Source organism: Drosophila takahashii, chromosome X (genome assembly GCF_030179915.1).
Source record: "Drosophila takahashii strain IR98-3 E-12201 chromosome X, DtakHiC1v2, whole genome shotgun sequence".
Lineage (NCBI taxonomy): Eukaryota > Metazoa > Arthropoda > Insecta > Diptera > Drosophilidae > Drosophila > Drosophila takahashii.
Window position 1 is genome coordinate 801,926 of NC_091683.1, and position 23,509 is coordinate 825,434.

The 23,509-nt window shown below is 44.7% G+C and overlaps 1 protein-coding gene across 2 annotated transcripts in view; it reads left to right on the top strand.

Moving 5' to 3' along the window:
- The window catches only part of Mur2B (Mucin related 2B), a 102,850-nt gene extending 79,479 nt beyond the window's left edge, over window positions 1–23,371 (top strand). For both annotated transcript variants that reach the window (XM_070219125.1, XM_070219127.1), the window contains exons 8-9: window positions 16,509–16,580; window positions 22,327–23,371. In XM_070219125.1, the coding sequence (XP_070075226.1) occupies window positions 16,509–16,534 (26 nt within the window). In that variant the 3' untranslated portion in view covers window positions 16,535–16,580; window positions 22,327–23,371. The remainder of the gene's footprint in view (window positions 1–16,508; window positions 16,581–22,326) is intronic.
- The last annotated feature ends 138 nt before the right edge of the window (window positions 23,372–23,509 follow it).

The following is a 23,509-nucleotide window of genomic DNA, read 5'->3' on the forward strand; positions in this document are numbered from 1 at the left end:
GTCATCGTTTGGGTTTTCCTTTTTTCTTCTTTTTTTTTTTGCCAAGCGCTCTCTGCTTAATTTTATTTATTTATGGTTTTTATACATTTTTTTTATTTCAATTTGCGTTGGCCCGCCACCTCTTTGCCACCCCTTCGCTTTGGGTGCCACTGCAACTGCAACTGCATCCTGCGTCCATTTTCCATCTCACCTTACCGCCGCTTCGCCCTCTCGCTCGCACCTCGCGATGCACTCGATCTGTGGCAGTAAACTGCATTGCCCGTTATTCCAGGGGCGCCTCCAAGGGGAAACTGAAATTTTGTTAAATTCGAATTCCCCTTCCTAAGATGCAAAATGATGACTGAGTGGTTGGATTTTCGAATTCTGCCTGGAAAACATTTTTCTTTCCTATTTGTGTGTTTGCATACTGTCGGCGACTTGGACTTCTTTAAGTCTTTTCTACAACATTAAAAAGGGTCGTATGTCAAGCCTAAATTCTGAGTTTTAACCCACAAAAATCAGTATATTGGCCGAAACAAAGGAAATAATGGTCCAAATATGAAATGTAATACCTTTTTGAACTCGTAGTTTAATTCTGAATCGATTTGCGTTCAAATCTGGACATTTTAATTTTTGGTCGATTTTCGCAAAAAATCATGATGGTACCCCTTATCAAAAATGCAAAAATTTGTGAAAAATTAAATTTTCTTAAAAGTGATGGAAATCGTTAGTTTAGGTTGTTAGCTATTAAAAAAAAGTCGGTAGCTCATCTTTCGGCCTTGATTTGTGGAAATTACGACTGAAAAACCGCAAAAAAAACGTTTATTTTGGTTAAAAATATTAAGCGGTTATTTTTTACAGCTAAACATATTTTTTGCAAGATTTCGTTATGCTAACCCATTAAATATAGCAATATATTTTCTTATTTGTTAAAAGTCCAACTGAAATAGGCCCATGTTCGTTGCCTACATTTTGGGGTACTTTGAAATGCGCTCCTGTAAAATGCACTTGCTGGCGAAAAAAAACTAAAACAAGCATCCGCTGCTGCCTCGGCCTCTGCTGCTGCTGCAACTGCTGCATCTGCTGGTGTTGCTGCAACTGCAACTGCAACGGGCGCTGCTGCAACTGCACCACATGTCGCTTTCTCGCTCGCTCCGACTGAGGCCGGCCTGCTCTCGCCCAGGGTTTAGGATGTGTGCTGCGTTGTTTTGAGCCTGGTTTTTTTGCTCCTCTGCCTTTTTTGCACTTTTTGGACAATTTTTATATATTTCTAGGATGTTTTTTTGAGCGCTTCCTTTTTATTTTTATTTCAGGGCCAAGCGAGCCGAGCGGTGAGCCGAGTGCCGAGTGATGATTCGGCTCATCACGAGCCCCTCCCATCGGAAAGTGCAGTTGCAGTGGCCGTCAGTGGGTGGTGGGCGGTGGGCGGCAGTCAGTGGGCGGTGGGCAGCTGCAGTGGCCAGTGCATCCTGCTGCCTGCTGTCATTTCACTCGCACCCAGGCCTTTTGCAATTGGGAATGTGTGTTGTTTGATTTTTCCCTGCTCCTCTCGTTGCCTTTTTTTGTGTTCTTCTTTTTTTTCGGTGCATGTGTACTTGTGTGTTTTTTTTAGTCTTTTGTGCTTTTTGGGCGGCTTTTTGTTTGGTTTTCGCGCTTTTTTCGCCTTCCTGTTGCACGCAACTTGCAGCGCTGCGTTTTTATTGGCTGCCGTTGGAAATGTTGGAAATGCTGCGGCATAAGTAGGTGCATGGTGCATGCTGCATGTACACGGTTTTTTTGTGTTTTATTTTAATCGCTTTTTTTCGGTTGCCTTTATTTTTTCATTTTTTTTTCATGCGTATGTATTTTAGCTATCGACGTTGGCTTTTTTGGTCGCCTTTTCTGTGTTTTTTTTTTGGTTGGCTGGTTATTCGTTTTTTCCCTGCTGCGGAAGTAGCGAAGCTTAATGCAAATAAAATGTTTGCGTTGACTTGCATTATGCCCCTTTCCCACCCGCTGGGCAGTGATAACGCATCCTTTGGATCCTTTTGCATCCTGGCATCCAAAATCCCATTCCCAGTTTAACAAACCAACTGCCCACTCTTTTTCTGGTCCGCCCAAAACCGGTTTTTATTTTTCAGTCATTAAAAATTGCCCCTGCCACAGCCACTTCTGATGCCACTGCCCCATGTTGCATGGCCTCTGGACTCGGTTATGGTATGGTATATGGCATGGCATCCTGCTCCTGGTGGATTCGGTGCTCCTCTGTTGTTGTGGGTCGAATGTGGGTCGCCAGCCGGCAGGCGCTTTTTGTTGCAGCTCGTCGCATAATCGCCGGCTTCACACGCAGCCTGCACTCGATTCGAATCGAGTCGCCCCTTTTTGTCCCACCCATGGCAACGTTTTTTCGGCACTTGCATGCAGCTTTGCCACCCACTTCCCACTTCAGTTGTCGTGTTTCATTTCACATTGCATCGCCAGTCTTTCTTTTTGGGCACTTTTTTTCGCTTTTTCGGTGGACGAGGGCCGCCCTCGTCTGTCTGACTCTTTCCAGAATTCTCCGTTGTTGTTTGGCATTTTTCACATAAATTTCGCTTCTTTACAAAATTACCGATATTTTGATAGGCAACGCAACGCCATTTCCATTTCCCCCCCATTTTCCACTGAACTTAAGCTGTCGATTAACATTTTGTAGGCATTTCACCATTTCACATTCACACAAATCCAAACTGATTTGCCCTTTTTGCAATTAAACTCGTTTTGACTGCGTTTTGCGCTTTGCTTTTCAAACATTTGCATTTTGCCACTTGACGCTTTTGTGTGTAATTGATTTCCAACGCTTATTGTCAAGTGGCAAGCACAACATTCAACGTTCAGCATTCCGGGGCAACAAGACCAACAAAGCGGCCTCTAACCCTTTGCCCTTTGACCCCTTGGGGCCTCAGGTGCTTTGGCAAACTATTGTTGTTTTGTTCTGCCGCTGTGTTGTTTTGTTTTGTTCCGTGTTGTTTTGTGTTGTTTTGCGTTGTTTGGTTGTTTGCCTGTTGTGGCCGCCTTTGTTTTTTGCTCCTAACAGCGGACTCAGTACCTGTGCCTCGAGTTTTCCCCAATATTACCCGTTCGATTGCCTTCCCCACCTGCAAACCAGCCATCCTGCAATCACACACAAATTAATTCCGAGCATTTAGTTGCATTGTGGCAGCCAAGTGGCTGGTAGGCAAGGGGCTGGGGGAGGCGATGTCCTTGACCACATCCAATCGAAAGGGGGCCGAGGCAAGGACTCGTCAAAACACAAAATGCGAAATCCAGGCAACCCCTGACCTTAGCTGCAACCAAGTACTCGAGCCGTTGGCAGTGGAAAAGGCTGCAATCGATTGCCATAATCGATCTTCATAATTATGAGATTAAGTATACATCGAATTATAAGCACAAACGTTCGCTTCCTAGCGATCTTTGACTTAAGATAGATTGTTGTCAAAACTTACAAATGCTAATATTACTGTCTTTTTTATAATCCGCTGTCTTTTGATAAGAAATGATAAATGTTTTGGTAAACTGCTGTATCTTCTGATTCTGACATTTTTCTCTAAGCATATAAATAACTTAAATAGTTTGCATAATAGTAGCTTAAGATAACGAAAATGTAAATTCCTCCTGAAATCCCCTTTGAAAGTTGTATACCTCCAACATAATTCGTTGTGATTATCAATTAATCTTCGTTAAAATATTTAATTTCAAAAACAATTTTTATGTACTTTTCTAGTTGACATCCGATTGGTATACAAATTCTACATTAATTGTGAAAGATAAAGCCATGAGAAAATATTTAAGAACATTTTATTCCCCCGAATTTTTAAGTAAATCCCTTCTTTTCGATCCTCCAACCTAGTTCAACCCCTAATGGTATAGCTTCTGGGCTAAGGTCCGTTCCCCAGGTCACCAGGGAATGATTTTGGGGCACTACGGAACATCTATCTCCCTTCCACAAGAAGCAGTCCTTCGTGGCAGGCCTTGAATGCGGAGGACGGAAAGGGCTTTAGTCAAAATATATAAATATTTCGCAGCATTTCGTTGCCAATATTCCAGAAACAGAAACACAGGCAAGAACAACAATGAATGCTGGGGACAGAAGAAAATATTAAAAATCTTCGCACGCATTTTGGTCGCGCATTAAAATCAAAGTAAAATGGCATCAATATAAATACTCGTAAATTTGCAATTTCGAGTCGAGCCCCAGAAAAGCATGCCCAATCCCCAACTTCTCTGCTCTGTCAACATGCGTCGCATGTGGATGTGGATGTGGATGTGCGTATGGTGGATGTGGATGCGTATGGTGGATGTGGAAGTGGATGGTGGATGTGAAAAGTGGCAGGGGAGCTCCACTGCGCCACATTGGATCGTAAAAGGCCTGTCTCCTTGCCTCTGGCTTCTGGCCATGGCTCATTCGCGTGTTTAGCCTGCGAAGCGCATATGTTTAGAGAAATTAGTTTTTCATAACGCACAAGTTGTTATTGCCACCCACGCACACACACTTACTCGCATTCTCCCACTTGGGCTGGCTTTTAACGGGATTTTTTATTGCAAATTCTATTCAAATATCCATTCAGTTTTATGGGCCACGGCAGCCCTGCTCCCAGTTCTCAGTTCTCAGTTCCCTTTGAAGACCCCCGAAATTCGCATATGAGCTAAATTCCGCCATTCCACCCCACCAAAACCACCCACCACCCAGCGACCCACCGACCCAAGGGGACCGCTCCGCTACCTTGTTGTTACCGTTTTTATTTTTATTTCATTTTTTTTAAACAAACACAATTTTTAATATGCCTGCAATTTTTATGAGTGTTTAGAGGAATTTTATTGCACAAGATTTCCCATGCCTAGAAGACAGAGGGGGAGGAAGGGGGGTTGGTCCCACGTCGCGTATGCGCGATAAGCGCCCACATCGCCCCCCACTCGAATCGCATTTGTGTGCCCGAAATGTCCTCGAGTACCATAAAAATAAAGAATGAAAATAATATTAAATATTATAATGTTATAGGGGAGAAGGAGAAGTTCTGGCTTGTTCTAGCGATTCAAAGTGGCAACTAGCCGGGTTTTCTTTCTTCGAAGGACCCGCTTAGGTGGCAACGCGACCAAGACAAATTATCCCCGCCATTAATACTGTGAGACTGAGACTGTGGCACGTTGGAAATGCTTCATTTTCCTGCGACAATGTTCCCTATTTATTCTCGCTCCCAGTTCGAGCTGCCTTCTCCGTCAGCTCCTCGAATTCCACTTGGCAAATTTCAAAGCTCACGTCCACTCGTACACATGTGTTTTTAGGCTCCTATGCCAATGACTGCCAGGATCCCCATGACACTGGCCAAGGTCATAATAAGTATGATATCTGATTGACAGATTGATTGACTTCAAGGCAGGGTAGTTCCAAAATCTTTAGTTTCCCACGAGGATACTAAGTTTAGTTGTGTGGATGCAACGATATTATCTTTCAAATAAGGATATGGGATTTCGTGAAAAATTTTAAGTTTTCGTAAAGTTATTTTGATGTAACTTTGCCAAAAATGGTCCCAAATCAAAAAGGCGCACTGTTTTAAGCAGCTAACAACCTAAATATTAATATCAGTGCACTTTCCGACTGATTTGAAAAAATTAATTTTCGACCCAATTTTTGCATTTTTGATAAGGGGTTACATCATGATTTTTTGCAAAAAATGGCAAAAATTAAAAATTTCCAGGTTGAAACGCCAATCGATTGGGAATTTTATTACGAGTTCAACGAGGTATGACATTCCGTTTTAGGACCATTATTTCCATTGTTCTGGCCAAAATAGTGTTTGTTTTTGGGGTGAAAAATCAGAATCTTAATTTTTGGTAAAAATTAGTTTATTTTATTATAGATTTTTTGCTGCAACTTGGACAAAAATGGTCATAAATCAAGGCGCACTGTTTTGAGCAGCTAACAACCTTTCACCTTTACGACTTCAGCAATATTCAATATTTGGAAACAAAATTTCTATTGCTTTAGTCCAAATACTGATATTTTTTGGCGAAAAATAAGGATCTGGGTTTTCGTTAGCAATATAAATCTTCTAAATGTCATAAAATGTATTATAAAGACGGCTTACGCCATATAAATTTGTACTTTCACTGTATTGCATGGAAGGGCAACATTTAAGAATTTGGATATCATTCAATAGTATATCCATCGAAATCTGTTGTAAATTCCCAAGGAAGCGCGACAAATTCACAAAGAACCATGTGCGGCGGGTCCATTCCGTCCCGAAGGGGTCCAACTCATTTGCTCTTATCGCCAGACACAAATCTTGGGCTGTAAAACAAAGGGATGCGATGGCCCTGCTCCTGCTCCTGCTCCCTTGCCAAATTCCTTTCCTTTCTGGTTAGTCTAAAGCATGGCTCCCAGTTGGCCAGCGTCCAAGATCCGGATCTGTTGGCCACCGACCACTCGACCCCATTTATGGATCATCATAAAATGGCCCTGGCAATGGGCAGTGGGCCTTATGGAAAATAGGCAACAATATATTTATTTATTATTTTCGTGCAATTTCATTTTGAGAAGAGCGCGAAATATTATTACCAAAAGTCGTCAGTCGTCGTCACTGATGCAATCGTCGATAGAGCCCAGATAGAGAGACCTGCTACGGGGTTCACGTATGGATGGGTAATGACTTTTTTATGGCCATGTCAGAGGAGCAGGAAATACAAACACAGGGAAATATTTTATGACATGTTATTAAAATTCGCCATCGACAGTGGGAGTACGGGGGGTCGCCTTCAGGTGGGTCTCATATGCCAGGGAACGGGGAATATGTGCTCGATCCGGGCTTATTAGAAAAAAATTACTTGCCCGCTAGCAGCAATGTATTTATATTGAGCGGGTGGAGCTCCTCTGTACTCTGTATCCTGTATCAGCTATCTAGCCCAGGCTGCATTTTTATGTATTGCCACCGAAATGATGTTCTATAACATTTTTATTATGAATAACGGTTATAAAATTGCGCGAGGCGAAAACAAAAGAGCTCAAGAAGACTAGAGTTCAGTGGGAAAGCCGAACCCCGAGCACCGAACCCAAACCCCGAACCCAAACACAAACCCAAAAGTCAAGGACTCGGAGTTACGGTCTCTATATTGCCAGGACAAGCCACATAAAAAAGCCAACACACGAAATGCAAATTGTAAATTACAAATTTGCAATAAAAATTTTTAATAGAATGAAACATTTTGCCTTTATGAGTTTGTCTTTCGGCTGAATTTATCTGCTTTTATGATAACGTTATGTGTGCCATGGCCCCTCGAAACCATCGTCTCCTCTCTTTCTCTTTCTACGTCGTCATCATTTTCTCGTATTGTTCTTGTTTGTCGTAACAGTTTTGCATTAACATTAACGTAATTCTCTTTGGCATTATCATAAATACATTTTACGCATATTGCCAAGAAGGCAGCCGCTGAGTGGGTGGTTCTTTGGGAGTGGGAGAGTGTGGGGGGCAAGGCCGTAAGAAGCTTCGTGCGTGCGTATTATCCGTAGCATCTGTCGGGGGGTTTATCTGCGGGTTTATCACCCAGCATGCATAGAATGCTTATGAATTAGCACAGAGTCCAGTTGGAAGATACTGCACCGGGAAAAAAAACTAAAACTAAAAGTGTTCTTGGTTTCAAGAAGTATAATTCTTTCGCTCTTGTTTTCAAGGCTAAATCGCTCTCTGTTTTTTTTCTGCTTACTTAAACTTACTAAAAGCCTTCTGGCACGTAAGAAAATAGTGTAATTTTATGTTTTCTCAGTGTACTTCTGTGGTGGGGGGGCGTCAAGGTTAGCCTGTTAGTCGGTTAGTCGCAAGACCTTTGGTCCGTAGTCAACCATCAGCCAACCACATGGCGTTGCACTAGCTGTTGGGTCGGTGTTAGTTGCCACACGAAGTGAGAACCACCTCCCCCCCACAAAGGACCCTTAGTCCTCCGACTAGGCCATCTGGTCGTGACCAATCAAAGCTGGCAGCGGGACTTAGAAGCCTTTCAAATCGTTGCATCCGCATTCGGCAGGCTCTTTCGGGCTATGCGAGCGCACTCGGTTGCTCCTCGGCCTCCTCGGCTGTTGCTTTTTAGCCCCATCTAATCAGGGGAGGGGGTGGTTGGTTGGTTTTAGGGGGGGCTGGTTTATGTGTGGTGGTCCCAACTTGTCCTTCGGTTAGCAAATCGTCCACGCTGTCGCTCGCTCACTCGCTCACTCGCACACCTAGCCCCGTCTCCCTCTCGCCTCTACACACACACACTCTATTCTATATTCACATAGTTCCCTGCTCGTTTTTAGCCATGTGTGTGCGTGGTCGTGCTCTACCGTCGGCATTTTCCACATTTTCCTGGCTCAAATGCGAGCCGAGGCGCCTCTCGGCTACCATTCGGCTACCCAACCTCCCTCGCAGATGTTTTGCGCTTGTTTCTGCGTCGGCTCGTGGACGCAGCACCGACCACAGGGGCGTGCGAGGGGGGGATGGAGGGGGGTTTTGGCTGTCCTAGATTTGTTTAAATTATTTTGCGATAGTGTGATTGGCCTGTGCGCCCCAAACCTGCCTGCTTTGGCCGCCAGCCAATGGGAGCCTTGCACATGCTTAGTCGCACTAGAGAGCTCGGTATCTGTCCCCCTTTCGGTGGCGCCCCCTGGCCGCCGGAACCTGACCTAAATGCGTGTCGTTTGTTGCCGAATAGTAGTGCATGTCAGAAAGTGAAGCCCCCGCAACCTGGATTCTATGTCCCCCGAACTATTGTATCTGTGGTTGGCTGCGAGTGCTTAGTTCGCCTGATAGGGCAGAATTTGCATACATATGTGTGGGCGAGCTTAGAAATCACTGGCCGAAGGGAGACGGTCCAATGGGGAGTAGTTGGAATAGCCGGTTCGGGTCTTGATGGGGTTTATTCAAGGGTCTGAGAACCCATCAAGGGTTTAGGGACACATTTCGGGGACGCTTTCGAGCGCCAGGCATTTAAATTAATTTCAAAATAATCATGAGCAGGAAGCGGGGCACTCGAGGAGTCGCAGCTTAATTCCCGGGACAAGACAAAGGATGTGGGAAGGAGGCTTGGAGGTCCTGGGTCCTGGGTCCTGGCGCTTGGGAACTCGGCATGTGCGTGTGTGCCAAGGATTTTCAGGGTTAAATTAGCTGACTGCGAGCGTGTGGTTAATTTTTCCCCTGAGCTGAGTGTGGAGTGGGTGCATGGAGTGTAAGGAGTGTATGGATGATGGGTTCCTTTGTCAGAGCAACGTGGCTGATGATGGGCACGAACGATCTTGCCTGACATCTGAGACGTACCCCCTGCTTGTGCCCCTTCCCCTGCCCCTTTTCGTGGCACATGTAATGAAATATGCTTAAGAAGTGCTCCGCAGCTCCGCGGCTCCAAGTTCCTTTCATTCTATCTGTTTAACTTTTTTGCCAGGAGTGTGGAGTGTTGCCTACGCAGCTGACGAAGCAGCCGCAAGCCCCAAGGAAGGGCCACCATGCACTGGGAGAAAAGTTGATAGGAAAAAGTACTCGTTTCGACGAAATTCCCTATCATTATACCCGTTACTCGTAGAGTAAAAGGGTATACTAGATTCGTGCAAAAGTATGTAACAGCTAGAAGGAAGCGTTTCCGACCCCATAAAGTATATATATTCTTGATCAGGGTCACTAGCCGAGTCGATCTAGCCATGTCCGTCTGTCCGTCTGTCCGTCTGTCCGTCTGTCCGTCTGTCCGTCTGTCTGTCCGTCTGTCTGTCTGTATGAACGCTGAGATCTCAGAAACTACAAAAGCTAGAAGGTTGAGATTTCCCACACATATTCTTTGGCTTCCTACGCAGCGCAAGTTTATTTTAGCCAAGCGCCACGCCCCCTCTAACGCCCACAATCGCCCACTAACGATTTTAAAATGGGTCCTGCGCCCACATCTTTAAAGATTTCTGAAAAGTATAAATGCAATTTTGTTGTGTATATTTATACCTATCGAAATGTAGAAGACATTTTTCAAATCGGACCATTCATTAAAAAGTTATACGCTTTATAAATTGTCAACATATATCTATCTCCCTCGCACTCCCTTTAGCTGAGTTACGATTATTAGTCGGGACACCAACCCGACACAGCGTTCGCACTCCCTTTAGCTGAGTGACGGGTATTAGATAGTCGGGACAACAACCCGACTATAGCGTTCTCTCTTGTTTTTATCTTGATAACAATAGTTTTTCCGATTCAGGAGTATTTTCAAAGAGAAAGAAATCGAAAACAAGAAGGAACGCGTACTTCTTGAAGATGGAGTTTAGCTACTGGCTCCATCTAGCGGCCATTTCATTTTTTGCTCATAACTTTTTAGTGGATTGTCCGATTTTAAAATTTTCTTCTACATTTTCAATATCTAGTCAAAATTTTTCAGTGGTCAAATTGATACCTGTGAATATCAAATTGATTCTGATTTTTTTCCGTGTGGAATTGGTGAGGAAGGGGACAGGTCCTGAGACAGGGGCCCAACAAGCATATGAAAAGTTTGTTAAGAATTCTTTTTGTGTGTGCGCTAACCCACAGAAAGGACCTCACCCCCCATACACCCGTTCGCCCACACACAATCTTACTAATGTCGCAGCTACATTTGCGGTTTTAATTCTTTCCCATTCACAACCACCCATCCACCCCCTCGTCATATATATGTACAAATGCACATACTACACACACATAGTTGCCGGGTCCCGAAATTATAAGACACAAAATGTTGGCTCATTAAAGTCAGCGCCAGCAATCGCCGGAGATGAAGAATGATGGATGCTTCCTGATGGATGCTCATCTGGCTGGAGAATTGGCTCGGGATTCTGGGGATGCATCTTCCTTAAAACGGTTTAGTTAGAGTGAATAAAAATCGAGTGGGCAACTAAACCTGGGAAGGGGAATACCCCTCTGTAGGACATGGGGAATATGTAATGTGGTATGGGTGGGGGAGTCCTTTCGATGGGTGTGGGTGTTGCCAGGACACTTTACAAATGCGTGGGTGTGCGTGTGGTTACGCGTGTGTTTCTACGTTGCCTTGAGGCAAATTAAAAAAAACCTGGGAAGGGGAATACCCCTCTGTAGGACATGGGGAATATGTAATGTGGTATGGGTGGGGGAGTCCTTTCGATGGGTGTGGGTGTTGCCAGGACACTTTACAAATGCGTGGGTGTGCGTGTGGTTACGCGTGTGTTTCTACGTTGCCTTGAGGCAAATTAAAAATTTCGTTTCTCGACTTTTTCTCTATGCTCACTTTTTACCCGCGTTCTTGGCAACTCTTCCAAGAGAACTCCACATCCTCATCCCCCATCTCCTGGCCCCATTTCTTTGCTTATTTTTTGGTTGTTCGGTTGGGCGCTGTGAAAAACTTTCTAATAATGTTGTACACAATTTAAATAGAATTTGCTGTGTGCTGTGCTCCTCCATCGCAGAGGAGGCATCGTGCAAAATACTTGCGCAAGAAGGCGCACAATCAACTTGGCCAAGAATATGGCTGCTGGGATGGCTGTGGAGAAGAAGGCTGGGATACTGGGATGTTGGGATATGAACACGCGGTTTCTCATTATGCTAACGAAGTAAAAACTTTACAAGCACATATGAGCGCTGAAAACTCTGGCTGGGAATGGGAATGGGTGTGAGTGTGGGTGTGGGTGTGTACACCCAGAAAAATGTAGTAGAGAATTCGTCTTCTCACTTTTTCCAGAAGAAAAGTTCTTGAAATCAAGACGAAAGGTTCCTAAGAGAAAATAGTCTTGATTTTGAGAGTTTGAAACTAAATCAATCGCGAATCACTCTTGAAATCGAGAGATTTATGAATTATGAACAAAGTTTTTTCCGAGTGCATGGCAGTGGGTATTTCGATGGCAGTGGGGTGGCAAAAAATTGAAAGAAGACGCAGCAGCCCGAAAACACAACAACACCAAGCGAAAGCGAGCATAACTATCCCAGGCAGCGCGGAAAGTGCAAGAAAATAAGACGGCAACAAAATAGGAGGCGCCACAAACTGCAAAGGCAGGGAAAATTAAAAGAATCGAAAAGAAAAGAAAGTAAGAGAAGAGAAAAGGCGGTGGTGAGGCGGTGGTGAGGCGGTGACTTAAACCCAAAACCCGAAATAAAATATGCATAATAATATTCACAATAATACATGCATATGCCGTCGACTTGCCAACTTTTCACCCATCTCACCGCAGCCACGCCCCTTTCCCGCTTAGCGCCTTCGCGCCAATGGGGGCGTGGCAGGGCGGCAGTGCGGCAGTGCGTGTGGCTGGCTCTGCCAAGTTGCTAACAAGCTTAGTTCCCCTTGCGCAACTTGCTCATTTCCCACTTTTCCATTTCCATTTTCCATCTCCTACACTCCACATCCCATCCGCAGGATCCTTTGAGCCACTCAGGCAGCAGGAGAAGCACCAAGGAAGTGTTCCGCAATTTTTAATTAATTTAGTTGCCCGAATCGTCGAGCCACGGAATCTACTTACATATGCATGCACAATACCCCAGCTTCTTTGGTTCTCCCTCAGAGATGTGGAAGCCATCTGCACATCAGTTGCGATCCCACGAGAACCAAACAATATAACTTCGATCATTTCTTTCTAAGTTCCCAGAAGGTAGATTTGCTTGAGATTAATATAGCTTAAGAACATATGACTTTGATATCTGTTAGTCAATTTCTTTTAACAGCACGATTATCAGTTGGTGCTTACGATCTGATTACGACTGACAAAGTTTATTTTGGTGAAAATTTGAATCCATGTTTTCCATCCTATCAGAAAATATCAGTTTTTTTTGCCGAAACAAAGGAAATATAAGCCCGAATGCGGAATGTCATACCTTGTTGAACTCGTAGCTTAATTCTGAACCGATTTGCGTTCAAATCTGGACATTCTAATTTTTTGACATTTTTTGCAAAAAATCATGATGGTACCCCTTATCAAAAATGCGAAAATTGGGTCGAAAATGTATTTTCTCAAATCATTCGGAAAGTGCACTGATATTAATAATTAGGTTGTAAGCTGCTCAAAACAGTGCGCCTTTTTGATTTACGACCATTTTTGTCCAAGTTACAGCAAAATATCTATAATAAAATAATCGATTTTTTACAAAAAATCAAGATTCTGATTTTTCACCCCAAAAACAAGCAGTATTTTGGCCAGAACAATAGAAATAATGGTCCAAATATGGAATGTCATACCTTCCTGAGCTCGTAATTAAATTCCCAATCGATTGGCATGTAAACCTGGAACTTTTAAATTTTGTCAATTTTTCGCAACAAATCATGATGTAACCCCTTATCAAAAATGCGAAAATTGGTGAAAAATTAAAATTTCCCAAAAGTGATGGGGATCGTTTGTTTAGATTTTTAGCTGTTCAAAACAGTCGGTCGCTTAGCTGTCGGCCTTGATTTGTCCAAATTACGACTGAAAAACTGAAGAAAAAGTTTCTTTTTATTCAATACTCCTAATCTCTATTAATTTACCCAACCTCCAAATTCCTTTGGCCTGTAGAAAAGCTAACTACAACCTGTACTTCTATTTCGAAATGACTTCCAACTGCGGTAGGCGTACTAGGTTCAAGAAAGCAAAGTGGTTTTGGGCCTGGAGTACAGTTGTGTCCCACTAGGCACTCGGCTTTCCGGCACTAAGAACGGGGCTTTGTGATTCCCGAGAACTGTCCCAGAAGTGTGTAATTACTCATAATGCCAAACACCCGGTTGGGCTAACAAAGGACTTTAATTTAATTGCGAGTAAACAAAGGCGCCAGCTCCAGAAGGGGAAACGGCAATTGCAGAGGCGGTGGGAGGGAGGGAGGCCTAGCGAAGCCCCAATTCAGGTGGCCCATCTAGGGAACAATGAGCACTTGGTGGACAGGAGGAGCAGGAGCGGAAGGATGAGAGCCTGATGACAGGATACATTACGGCCGCCGTTCGAAGACAAAGCAACTAGCTTCGGGAAGCGAAGGGGAATGGAGAGGCAGTCGTCGGTTCAGATGAGTTCGAAAATATCCTAGAATCCAGTATCCAGTATCATATAAACCCAGGTCCTTAATCTTGAAGTTGCGTCCTATCGATTGCGCCGAAAATATGTCAATCTCCAGAGGAACAAGAAACGAGGAACGAGGAACTGGTTACCGACTTTCCAGGGCTGCGAAGGAAGTTCCTTCGAACAAATGAACTCAGCTGCTGTCGGACGACGAAGGCCGTTGGCCTTGAAGTGCTGAAAAGCAACAAACAAAAAGTGCCTGTGCCTCTGCCTCCCAGAAGTGGTCACCTCCTCCTGTTCCTCACTGAGACAGCGGCCTCGTCTGACGCACTCCTCGCCTTCTTATTGCGTTTCCGTTTCTTTTCAACCCCCCTGAATCCCGAATGTCCTGCCCCCCATCAACTGTTGCATCGTCGCGTTTTTGCCACCTTTAAATTTTCGGCAACAATTCAATTTTCTGCGGCTTCCTGTGTCTGCCACGTAGTGTTGGTAGTGTGTCACCTGTCTACTCACCCATTACCCATCAGCCATCAGCCATTACCCCTTAACCATCACCCATTTCAGTGCACCATCGACACTCTTAGAACCCGAAATGACCCCAAAGTCAGCCGCAGAATGCGGTGGGTTTCCACTCCCTCCATTTCCCAATTTCCCACCTGGCTGACAGCAATTAGCATTAACACAAACGGCTTGACTGCAGTTGGCGAGAGCAAACAAAGCGCTGGGCAGGTCGAGGCGAATGACTTGTATATTGGGCCACTCCAAGGGCCAGGATCTCTGCTGCTCCTGCTCATCATCCTGCTCTGCCACGCCATGCGGCATGCGGCGCAATTTGCGGCCCAGTGACAACATCGCTCGGCCGAGTGGAGCACCGGTCAGGGATTGGGACAGGAACAGGGAGAGGACTCCGGACGAAACTGGACTGGACAGGTCAGAAGAGGAGGAGGGCTACCATCATCAGCAGAACCTCGGCGGCAGAGGGGTGCGCGTAAGTCAAACAACGCAGAGAAATGAATTATAAACAACATGCCAACAAAAAGCAGACCCCTTTGGCAAAGCCGGACGACTGCAGGGGTGTTCTGGGTCCCCTAGCCCTCTCCTAGGGGTGGGGCCACATGCAATTTTTATTTTATTTAAATGTAATTATCTGCTTGAACACAAAAAAATGCTCATCACGATGAGCAGCGAGCAGCCGAGCAGCGGCGGGCAACCAAAACAACAGCAAAAGCAACAGCAACACATCAAGTACAACATCCAACACACACGAGTATACAGACAAAAAAAATCCATTAAAATTGTGCAGGAAATATAATCAAAAAAACAAAAGAAGCGAACAAAAAATATATAGAGGGAAAATCGCCAGCACACACACGGAAAAAAAGGAGGAGTAACAAAAAGCATCACACATTCAGAGGTCCAGAAAGTAAGGAGGAGAAAAGAGGAGAAAGGGGGAAAAATGGGAAAAAGTGGGAAAAAGGATAAAAGGAAATGGTAACGCACCTACCACCAGAGCAAAAAGTAAGTCTGCAAGTGCAGCAGAAAAGCAGGAGGAAAGAAGGGTGTCGGGGGAAGGGGGTTGAGAAGGGGGTGGACACTGGACACCCCCCACTCAACCGCTCCCATTGAAGGCATCTCCGGGCCAGCAGGCGTGGCCTTTTTGTGCTCATTTGCCACGCACTTTGGGCAACTGCAACTGCAACTGCAACGGCGGATGCAACTGCAGCTATGCCTACATGCCTATCGACCAGCGACCAGGATCGGGATGCCCTGCCACCAATGACGTGTTGCCTTTTCGATTTATTTTTCGACAGCCCAGCTCCCAGCTCCCTACTCTCTTGTTTCCCCGCACGAACTGCCTATATACCGACCGACGCCGCACACACACAGTACACCATCAGCATACCTCGTATGTACTGCCCCGTGCTCTAGTGTGTGTGCGCCTCCCTTTTTTTTCTGCAGCGCAGTTTTCGTTTACTTTTTGGCGGCCGAAAAATGTTCAAAAATAAAACGAATCGCGCCCGCATTACGTGCGACACCCGCACACCCCACCCAGCTGCCCAACGCCCATCTGCCACCCCTTTCACCCACCCACTTCTCATCCCCTGCCCACTTCTCCCCTCGCTAGGAGGCTCAGGACCTGGACCACAACAACACCAGCGTCATCGGCTCGCAAATTTATCGAATTCTTTAATGGCAAGTGGGGATTGGAATTGGGATATTTGTCAAAAATCTGTGATTATGCGGATAAACAGCTATGCAGATCACAGATCTCATATCCAACATAGCAGACAAAAGAGCTTTATTTAGTATCTTTTTAAGATGTAGGATCTCAGCTCGAAACAAATTGTAGAATATACAGTTTATAATCCCATTCAGAACATAAAACTATTTCCAATCTTGACCGCTTATTATTTCTAAGCATGAACAGATCCCCCCCTTCCCACTCGTATGGCATTAACACAATATATACATTGTTTTATCTTTAAATTATTAATAATTTTGCAAAATATGCCAACATAAGTTTATTTATAATTTGACTAATTTATATTTTTAGGAAGGACAATGTCTGAGGAAGACTAATGAAAATGTAACTGGCATACTTAATCTGTTCTAAAAGAAATTAAAAGTAAGTACTCCATAATCCATATTTTCCTCCCTAAAATATCAGTTTTTTTGCCGAAACAAGGAAAATAATAGCCCAAATATGGAATGTCATACCTTTTTGAACTCGTAGTTTAATTCTGAATCGATTTGCGTTCAAATCTGGACATTTTAATTTTTGACCGATTTTCGCAAAAAATGATGATGGTACCCCTTATGAAAATGCGAAAATTGGTGAAAAATTAAATTTTCCCAAAAGTGATGGCAATTGTTAGTTTAGGTTGTTAGCTGTTCAAAACTGTCGGTCGCTTAACTTTCGGCATTAATTTGTGAAAATTACGACCAAAAACCAAAAAAAAAAACCTTTATTTCGTTCTAAAATTCTAATCTATATTTTCCACCCTAAAATTTCCGTTTTTTTTGCCAAAACATTGGAAATAATAGGCCAAATGGCCTATTCCTTGTTGAGTTTATTATTTAGATATTGTAAGTGGAGCTAGATTACTTAAGGAGTTGCAACTAAATCAGGATGTCCAACGGGTGGCCGGAAAATGTGTTTGTGCTAAGCCCGAGGCAGAATCCTTTTCGGGACTGAGCTGTTATATTTTACCAGATTTCCTAGCTGCAACTCGCAAGAAATGGAGAAATGCAGAAATGGTTGAGGGGAGAATGGAGAAAGGCTCTTTGACGTTGTTGTGCAATAATTAAAATCATGTTAGATGCTTTGTGGCTGTGGATGCAATTTCTGCAGCTGCAAGCTCGTGTGTTTTTCTGGCTGCTGACAGGCGCCGACAAGCTCAAAGCGATATAGTACAACCCAACCCATGAGCCCATAAACCCATACACCCACCCATCTGCATTCTTTATTCCAAATTCGGTTGAAGTCCGCTCCGTTCCGCTTTTGAGCTGCATATCCAGCTGCAGCTGGATATTAAAAACCAACTTTGATGCGTCTTTGATTTTAGTCGCTGTCGCCTTTTGCCTTTCATCTCTGTGTTTTATTTTGTTTGTGGGCCCCGAAGCTCCCCGAGTAATTAAAAACCGTTTGGCGGGGAGGACTGTGTCCCTGGAAGGGGGCATAGTTTCCACAGCCTATGTGGGTACAGTTGCCCCTCGTTTCTATGCTGGGCTATTGGAGGTATTTTATCGCGTAAATCCCACTGAAAACTGGACAAAGGCCATCCAACCCCCCATGAAATCATTTCCAGCGCTATAAAAACTTTTGCATTAAAATGGCAAACAACCGCCGCTAGTCACCTTATCTAAAACGAGTTGGGTTGCTTTGCTGGATTCGAAATCGCCAAATACAATGGGTGGTCAATGGTCAGCCCATGGGGGTGGGTCTATGCCAGTGGAAGGGGGGATGGAGGGCTTCCAGGTGGCAACCCCTTAATTCGTATCCCTTCTTTTTTTTGGGCACGTTTTTTATTTAATGTGCGCATTTCACACATGTCCACGATTGCGGTGGCGTCGACGCCAACTGAGGCTGAGGCACTGCAGCCGGCGCCAGCGGAGCTCTAGAGGATTGGGGTGGGGGTGGAGTGGAGTGGAGTGGACCAACTTTTTATCGATCTGCCGCATAGTAATGAGGGGGAGATGGGTCGCCAAATACGCCTAGAGTGCCTGATGCCGCGTCAAATGTTTGGAAGGGGTTTTGGAAGGGGTTCTGGGGGCAGCACTAGGCAAGCGTTGCAAAAAACACGGAAAAACCAAAACAAAGCAAAACAAAAAGGGAACCCAAAGCCCAAGTGATTAATTCAGCATGCGAATATTCATATGTGCTGTATCCCTGCTCCAAACTTCACGAGGCACGTCATGTAATGAGCAGAAATTTCCAGCCGAATTTGAAACCCAAAAAAAAACACCCAAAAAAGGAAGCGTAATAAACAAGGGTTGGGGTTGGGGTGATGATGGCGTGTCCAGCGGTCCAGGGTCAGTGAAAAATGAGCGGACGCGAAAGCGCCAAGGCCTTCAAAAACCTTCAAACCTTCCTCCTCCTCCTTTTCGACCGCAGCTACTTACTAATTAAGCGTGCTTAGTTGTCGTGGGTTACGCGGGTTTTTGGAGGCAGGATAAGGGAAGGGGAAAGGGTCATTGGGGGGGGAGGGGGTTCACTGGTCAGCCCGGCCAAACATGTCAGCGACAGACCTTCATCCTTTTGGGTGGTGTGCCCACGCATGTCTAAAATATCTAAATCGCCGTTCGCGTTTATCTCCGTGTGTGTGTGTAAAGAGGAGAGGGGGGTGTACATACTACTAGGTACGTCTGTACATACATAGATAGAGGGAGGGGTTAGCTAGGGGGCTGAGGGTGCGAACCCTTTTTGTTTTCACTCACTGAATGATGTTGGCGAAAAAAGTTTCTGATGAAAACTCCCCGAAAAAAAGGGACGAAAGGCTCACACAAAGAGCCCCCACTTACACAGACGCATCCCCGTCCAAAGGGTTGGCCAACGCGGGGGGAGGGGGTGCCCCTCATTACACAACGCAAATATTGTGTACTTACATATATGTATGGTATGTATGCGAATATGAATATGCAAATAGAGCGCTGTCTCTGCGGGTGTACGTTATGTCTAAGCAGCATACACGATGAAATTGGCAGGAGGGCGGGGGATGGGGGGTCACATTTAGAAACCCCTAACGACACTGCAGCCACTTGCATCCCTTAAAGGCCTTACATATCGCACACACACCTTGGCATCGGTACACGCGGGAAAAAAACGATACCTCGATCTCAAAAGGGAGCCAAAATCTACTACTACTTTCTTCTTGAAAAACTCGTATCTCTATTTCAAGAAGGTTTTCCTTGAAAAACAAGCTCTAGATTACTTTTATCTCTTTTCTATATTCGATTATATGCAAAATAGTATTCTTAACATTCAAATAAAAGCGAATTTACTTAAAATAAAAATATTTTGTAAAAAATTCAAATTAAATTAGGCTCAAATTTAATTTTGAATTTTTGTGACAAATTTTATCTTTAATTTTCAAGAACAATTTTGTCTTAAATGGAAGTTTTTCTATCCGATGTCTAATAATTACTACCAGTGAAAAGGTAAATTATAATAATAGTTATCGAATTATAATCTCCGCACTTTATTTGTCCGGGTGTATCGGCTGTATAACCCCCAGCTGGGAGCTCCGGCTTCCCCTTAAAGCCTCGGTTATCGCATCGCTATCGGTCTCGCCTATAGGCCTCCTGTCTCCGCAATTTGTGTAGTTCAAGTGCAGTTAAGCAAACGCATGCCCATCCCAAGCATCCCAGGGTTTCAGGGTTTCAGGATTCCAGGAGCGACACATGTACAAGTGGAGGAATAGCAGAAATAGCAGGAGTACAAGGAAGAAAAGGAGCGGAGGACAAAAGCCGGAGGACGAAACAAAAGACGTCCTCGCACTCCTGCTCCTCTACCTTCTCCAACTCCTCCCCTTGACTCACTTCATTTCACTTTTCATACTCGCACACCCGCAATCTGAGACAAGTTTGTTTGGCGAGGTGACCCACCCACCACCTGGCACCACCCACCCACCAGGGAGGCTGCTTCAATAGCGTCTCAAACTTTTCGTTTCGTTTCGCTTGGTTTTGTTGCATTGACAAATAATTCAGCCGTGCAGCTTGACCCCATCCCATTGAGTTGCCTGGAGTTCTCGTTCTCGACTGCATCTGGACTTGTTTGCGTATTTCGACATTCATTAGCCTGTCGTGCAGACATCCCACATTCCACTTCCCACTTTCATCATTTTCACCCCACTCTAAATGGTCTATGCAAATTACTTAGGGATATGAGTTTTCTTTTGTTTCTCTTCTTTTTATTTAAGTCCCTTCCTCTGCCGAGGGCTTCTGCTTAGTTTTAGTCCTGTTCCCATCTGAATGAGCAGCTCCTGAGTGGATCGGGTGTGAGTTGCATATCATATCATCATACCCATTAATGGCTATCAAATTCTGGTCTCTGAAATAAATATTATTAAATATCAATAATAGGAAACTTAAGAACTGCAAATATTTTTTATTTGTACAAAGGGAAGGACATCTGATGGTTGAAGATGTATTAATTTTGACTAAGGGGTAATACGTTGTTGGAATTCTGCATTTGCAAATCGTTTAGATGTGATTACAAAAGATTTAACTATTTAAAGTTTATTTTTAAGCGTATAGAATTTGTTTTCTTGGCACTACAATTTATTTTTGACTTATTTTCAAACAAACCTTTTTTAAATGTTTCCTCTTTTTGTTTCCAAAACTCATAATTTATAATTTTAATACAGTTTTTGTGATATTATGTGATGAAATGAACAAAATCGTCGTATTTTTTGCCAATTACCATCCCTGAAATCGTTGCTTACCAGAAATGTCAGACATGTGACGAGACTTCCTCCTAATCGGGCTGCCCAATTTGCCGGCTCCTTGGAGAGGCGTTAACCGCTTCGTTGTGCCTGTGCCCATAGGAAAGTGAAACTTGCAGTGGCGGCGGTGGAGGGGGAGGGGCTCAAGGGGTTCAAGGGGGATGTGAGCAAGTGTGCGTCATCAGTGCAAGGGGTTGTGCTTAGGCGTTGCAGCTTTTCCGGCTGCGAAATGGGGTTAAATTGCACAGAAATCACGCGTCACGTATGCCCCACTCCTCGTTCCCCCTCCCTCTCCCCCTTCCCCTTGTACCCCCCTCTCGATGCAACAGCATCACACACAAGCACACAGCCACACACCCACACACACGGAGAGCAGCCGCTTTGTTTGGGAGCACTTAACACGGCGTTGCCGGCGATGACGACATGCACTTGAGCCTCACAAAGGCCTAACCCATCCCCCCTGGACACCCAACCCCCCGGCTCCTCCCCCTCTCGGCACTTCCAACGATTGCACAGTTAGATGCACTAGACAGCCACGAGACACGAGACGGATTCTAACCCTTTGGCGCTGTTTCTGATTCTGATTCCACCCCCAAAAGTAGTGGAGGGGATGCATTAGAGTGCCTGCTGCGACGAGACTCTTGTCATGTTGATATAGAATCCTCGGCTGGCCGCGGCTTTAGTTGCACCACCAGAAGCCGTAGCCCCTTCATTCCACTCCCACTTTCACCCACTCACCACCCCCATTGGCAGGTGTAAAAAAAGAGGGAAGCTGAGGGTACAAGGGGTACGGGGTACGGGGTCCAAGGGAGGCTGCAACGAAAGTGAAACGGTGGTGGCTCCTGCCAGGAGTCCTGTCCTGTCTTTATGTGCTCCGGGGTGCAGCTCAAGCTGCACTATTCAAAAGTGAACTGGAGTGGAGTGGCGGCCGTCTGGGGGTGCCAGCCGAATGGCGAATGGGTTGAAGGACGTACGCGAGGCGACACGTCTGCCCCACAAGGGGTTGGCATTGGCACTGGGATGGCACTGGGATGGCCAAAAGGGGTGTAGGCACTGGGAAGATGCAAAGATGGCGATGCCATTGAGAGTGGCCAGGGGAAGTGGGAGGCTGGGAAATGGGGAACTGGGGAGGCAGCCTCAAGACGAGCTGTTCCGAGCAGAAACTCGAGGAATGAAAGAAAAGTGAAAGCCCAGCTCCCGATGCCCGTAAAAACCAATGAAATTTCGCTTAGGCTCGCTGCGCTTCTTTACGAGACCTCGGCGGGGTCAGAACTTGGGATCAACACTGCCAGAAAATATTTGACCTCGTCTTAAGCGTAGGCCAAAAGTTGGGTTTTATCCTATGAATAAGAATAAGTGAAGATTTAAACTTAATTTTAAAAGATTTTCTATATTAAATATTAATCCCAGCTTTTGGTTTCCTTTCAGATTGATTGTTTCCAGTGAGCGGAACTTGAAATAAAAGCCAGAAACGCACTAATGTCCTTCGACGACTGGACTGGCAAATAAAAAGTTTGCCGCTACAGTGCCTCCTCCTCTGCGAAGGTCTCATGTGCGCGGCGACAAAGTTTTTATTCCTTTGTTTAGAATAAGCTAAAATGCGCACGTGTTCCACTCGCCACTCCGCTTTAGTGCAGCAGGGGATGGACGCGGATGCGGATGGGAGGCCGTTAAATTTTAATGCGCCCGTATCGATATGCGTGCAATGGACCGCGCCAGCGGAATCTATAAAAGCCAAACTCGCGTGTCACCGTCACCATTACCATCACCATCCGGCGATTCCTATTCCCTCTAATGCCGTAGCTGCGCAGTCGTGATAAGGCAATTGGCATCTGGAGGTTAGTTGCCGGGATGACAAGGATGCCAAGTATGGCAGCTGCACTCGCCTTTCGCCACTCCACCTCCACCGCCAACGTCCATGAATATCCCATGAGCTCACGCACTCCAACATTTGCTCGTACTTTGCATAAATTCGCAATGTCGTGACTTCTAATCAATACCGCCAAATGTGGGCTCGAATTTCCCGAATACGGAGTGGATTTTGGAGGGAGGAGACACCCAAAGTATTTCTAATACAATTTTAATTTTTAAGAAAACGATGGAATACACGATAAATATTTTGTAATTATTGATTTCCTTGTTTAGTTTAAGGGCGACATGCAGGTGACGCTAATAACGTACAAATTTGATGTTGTTTAAATGTTGTAGCATACTTTGTTCAACGCCAGCGCACCATATAATCATATGCTAACCATACACAATGTATGTAAACCCCCAATACTTGAAGGGAATGTTAGCAAATACCCGAACACCACAACACACACACATCCATCGGTCGCAGGTCCTTGGATCAGGGTCTCCATGGGCCGCGACCACTAACAAATCAAATTAAGGTAATCCACATTATATATGCAAGCATATATACAAATACACTTGTAAAAGTTAAATAAAATAAAAAAACTGAATTTTTAAATATTTTTTCTGCCATTTTGCATTTTTTCTGGATTTTTTCTATTAATTTAGCATTTTTTGCGATTTTTTTTGGATTTTTTCTAGCAAAATACCTTTTTTTACAGTTTGAGATCCACTGTATGGATAGATGGTAGCAGTT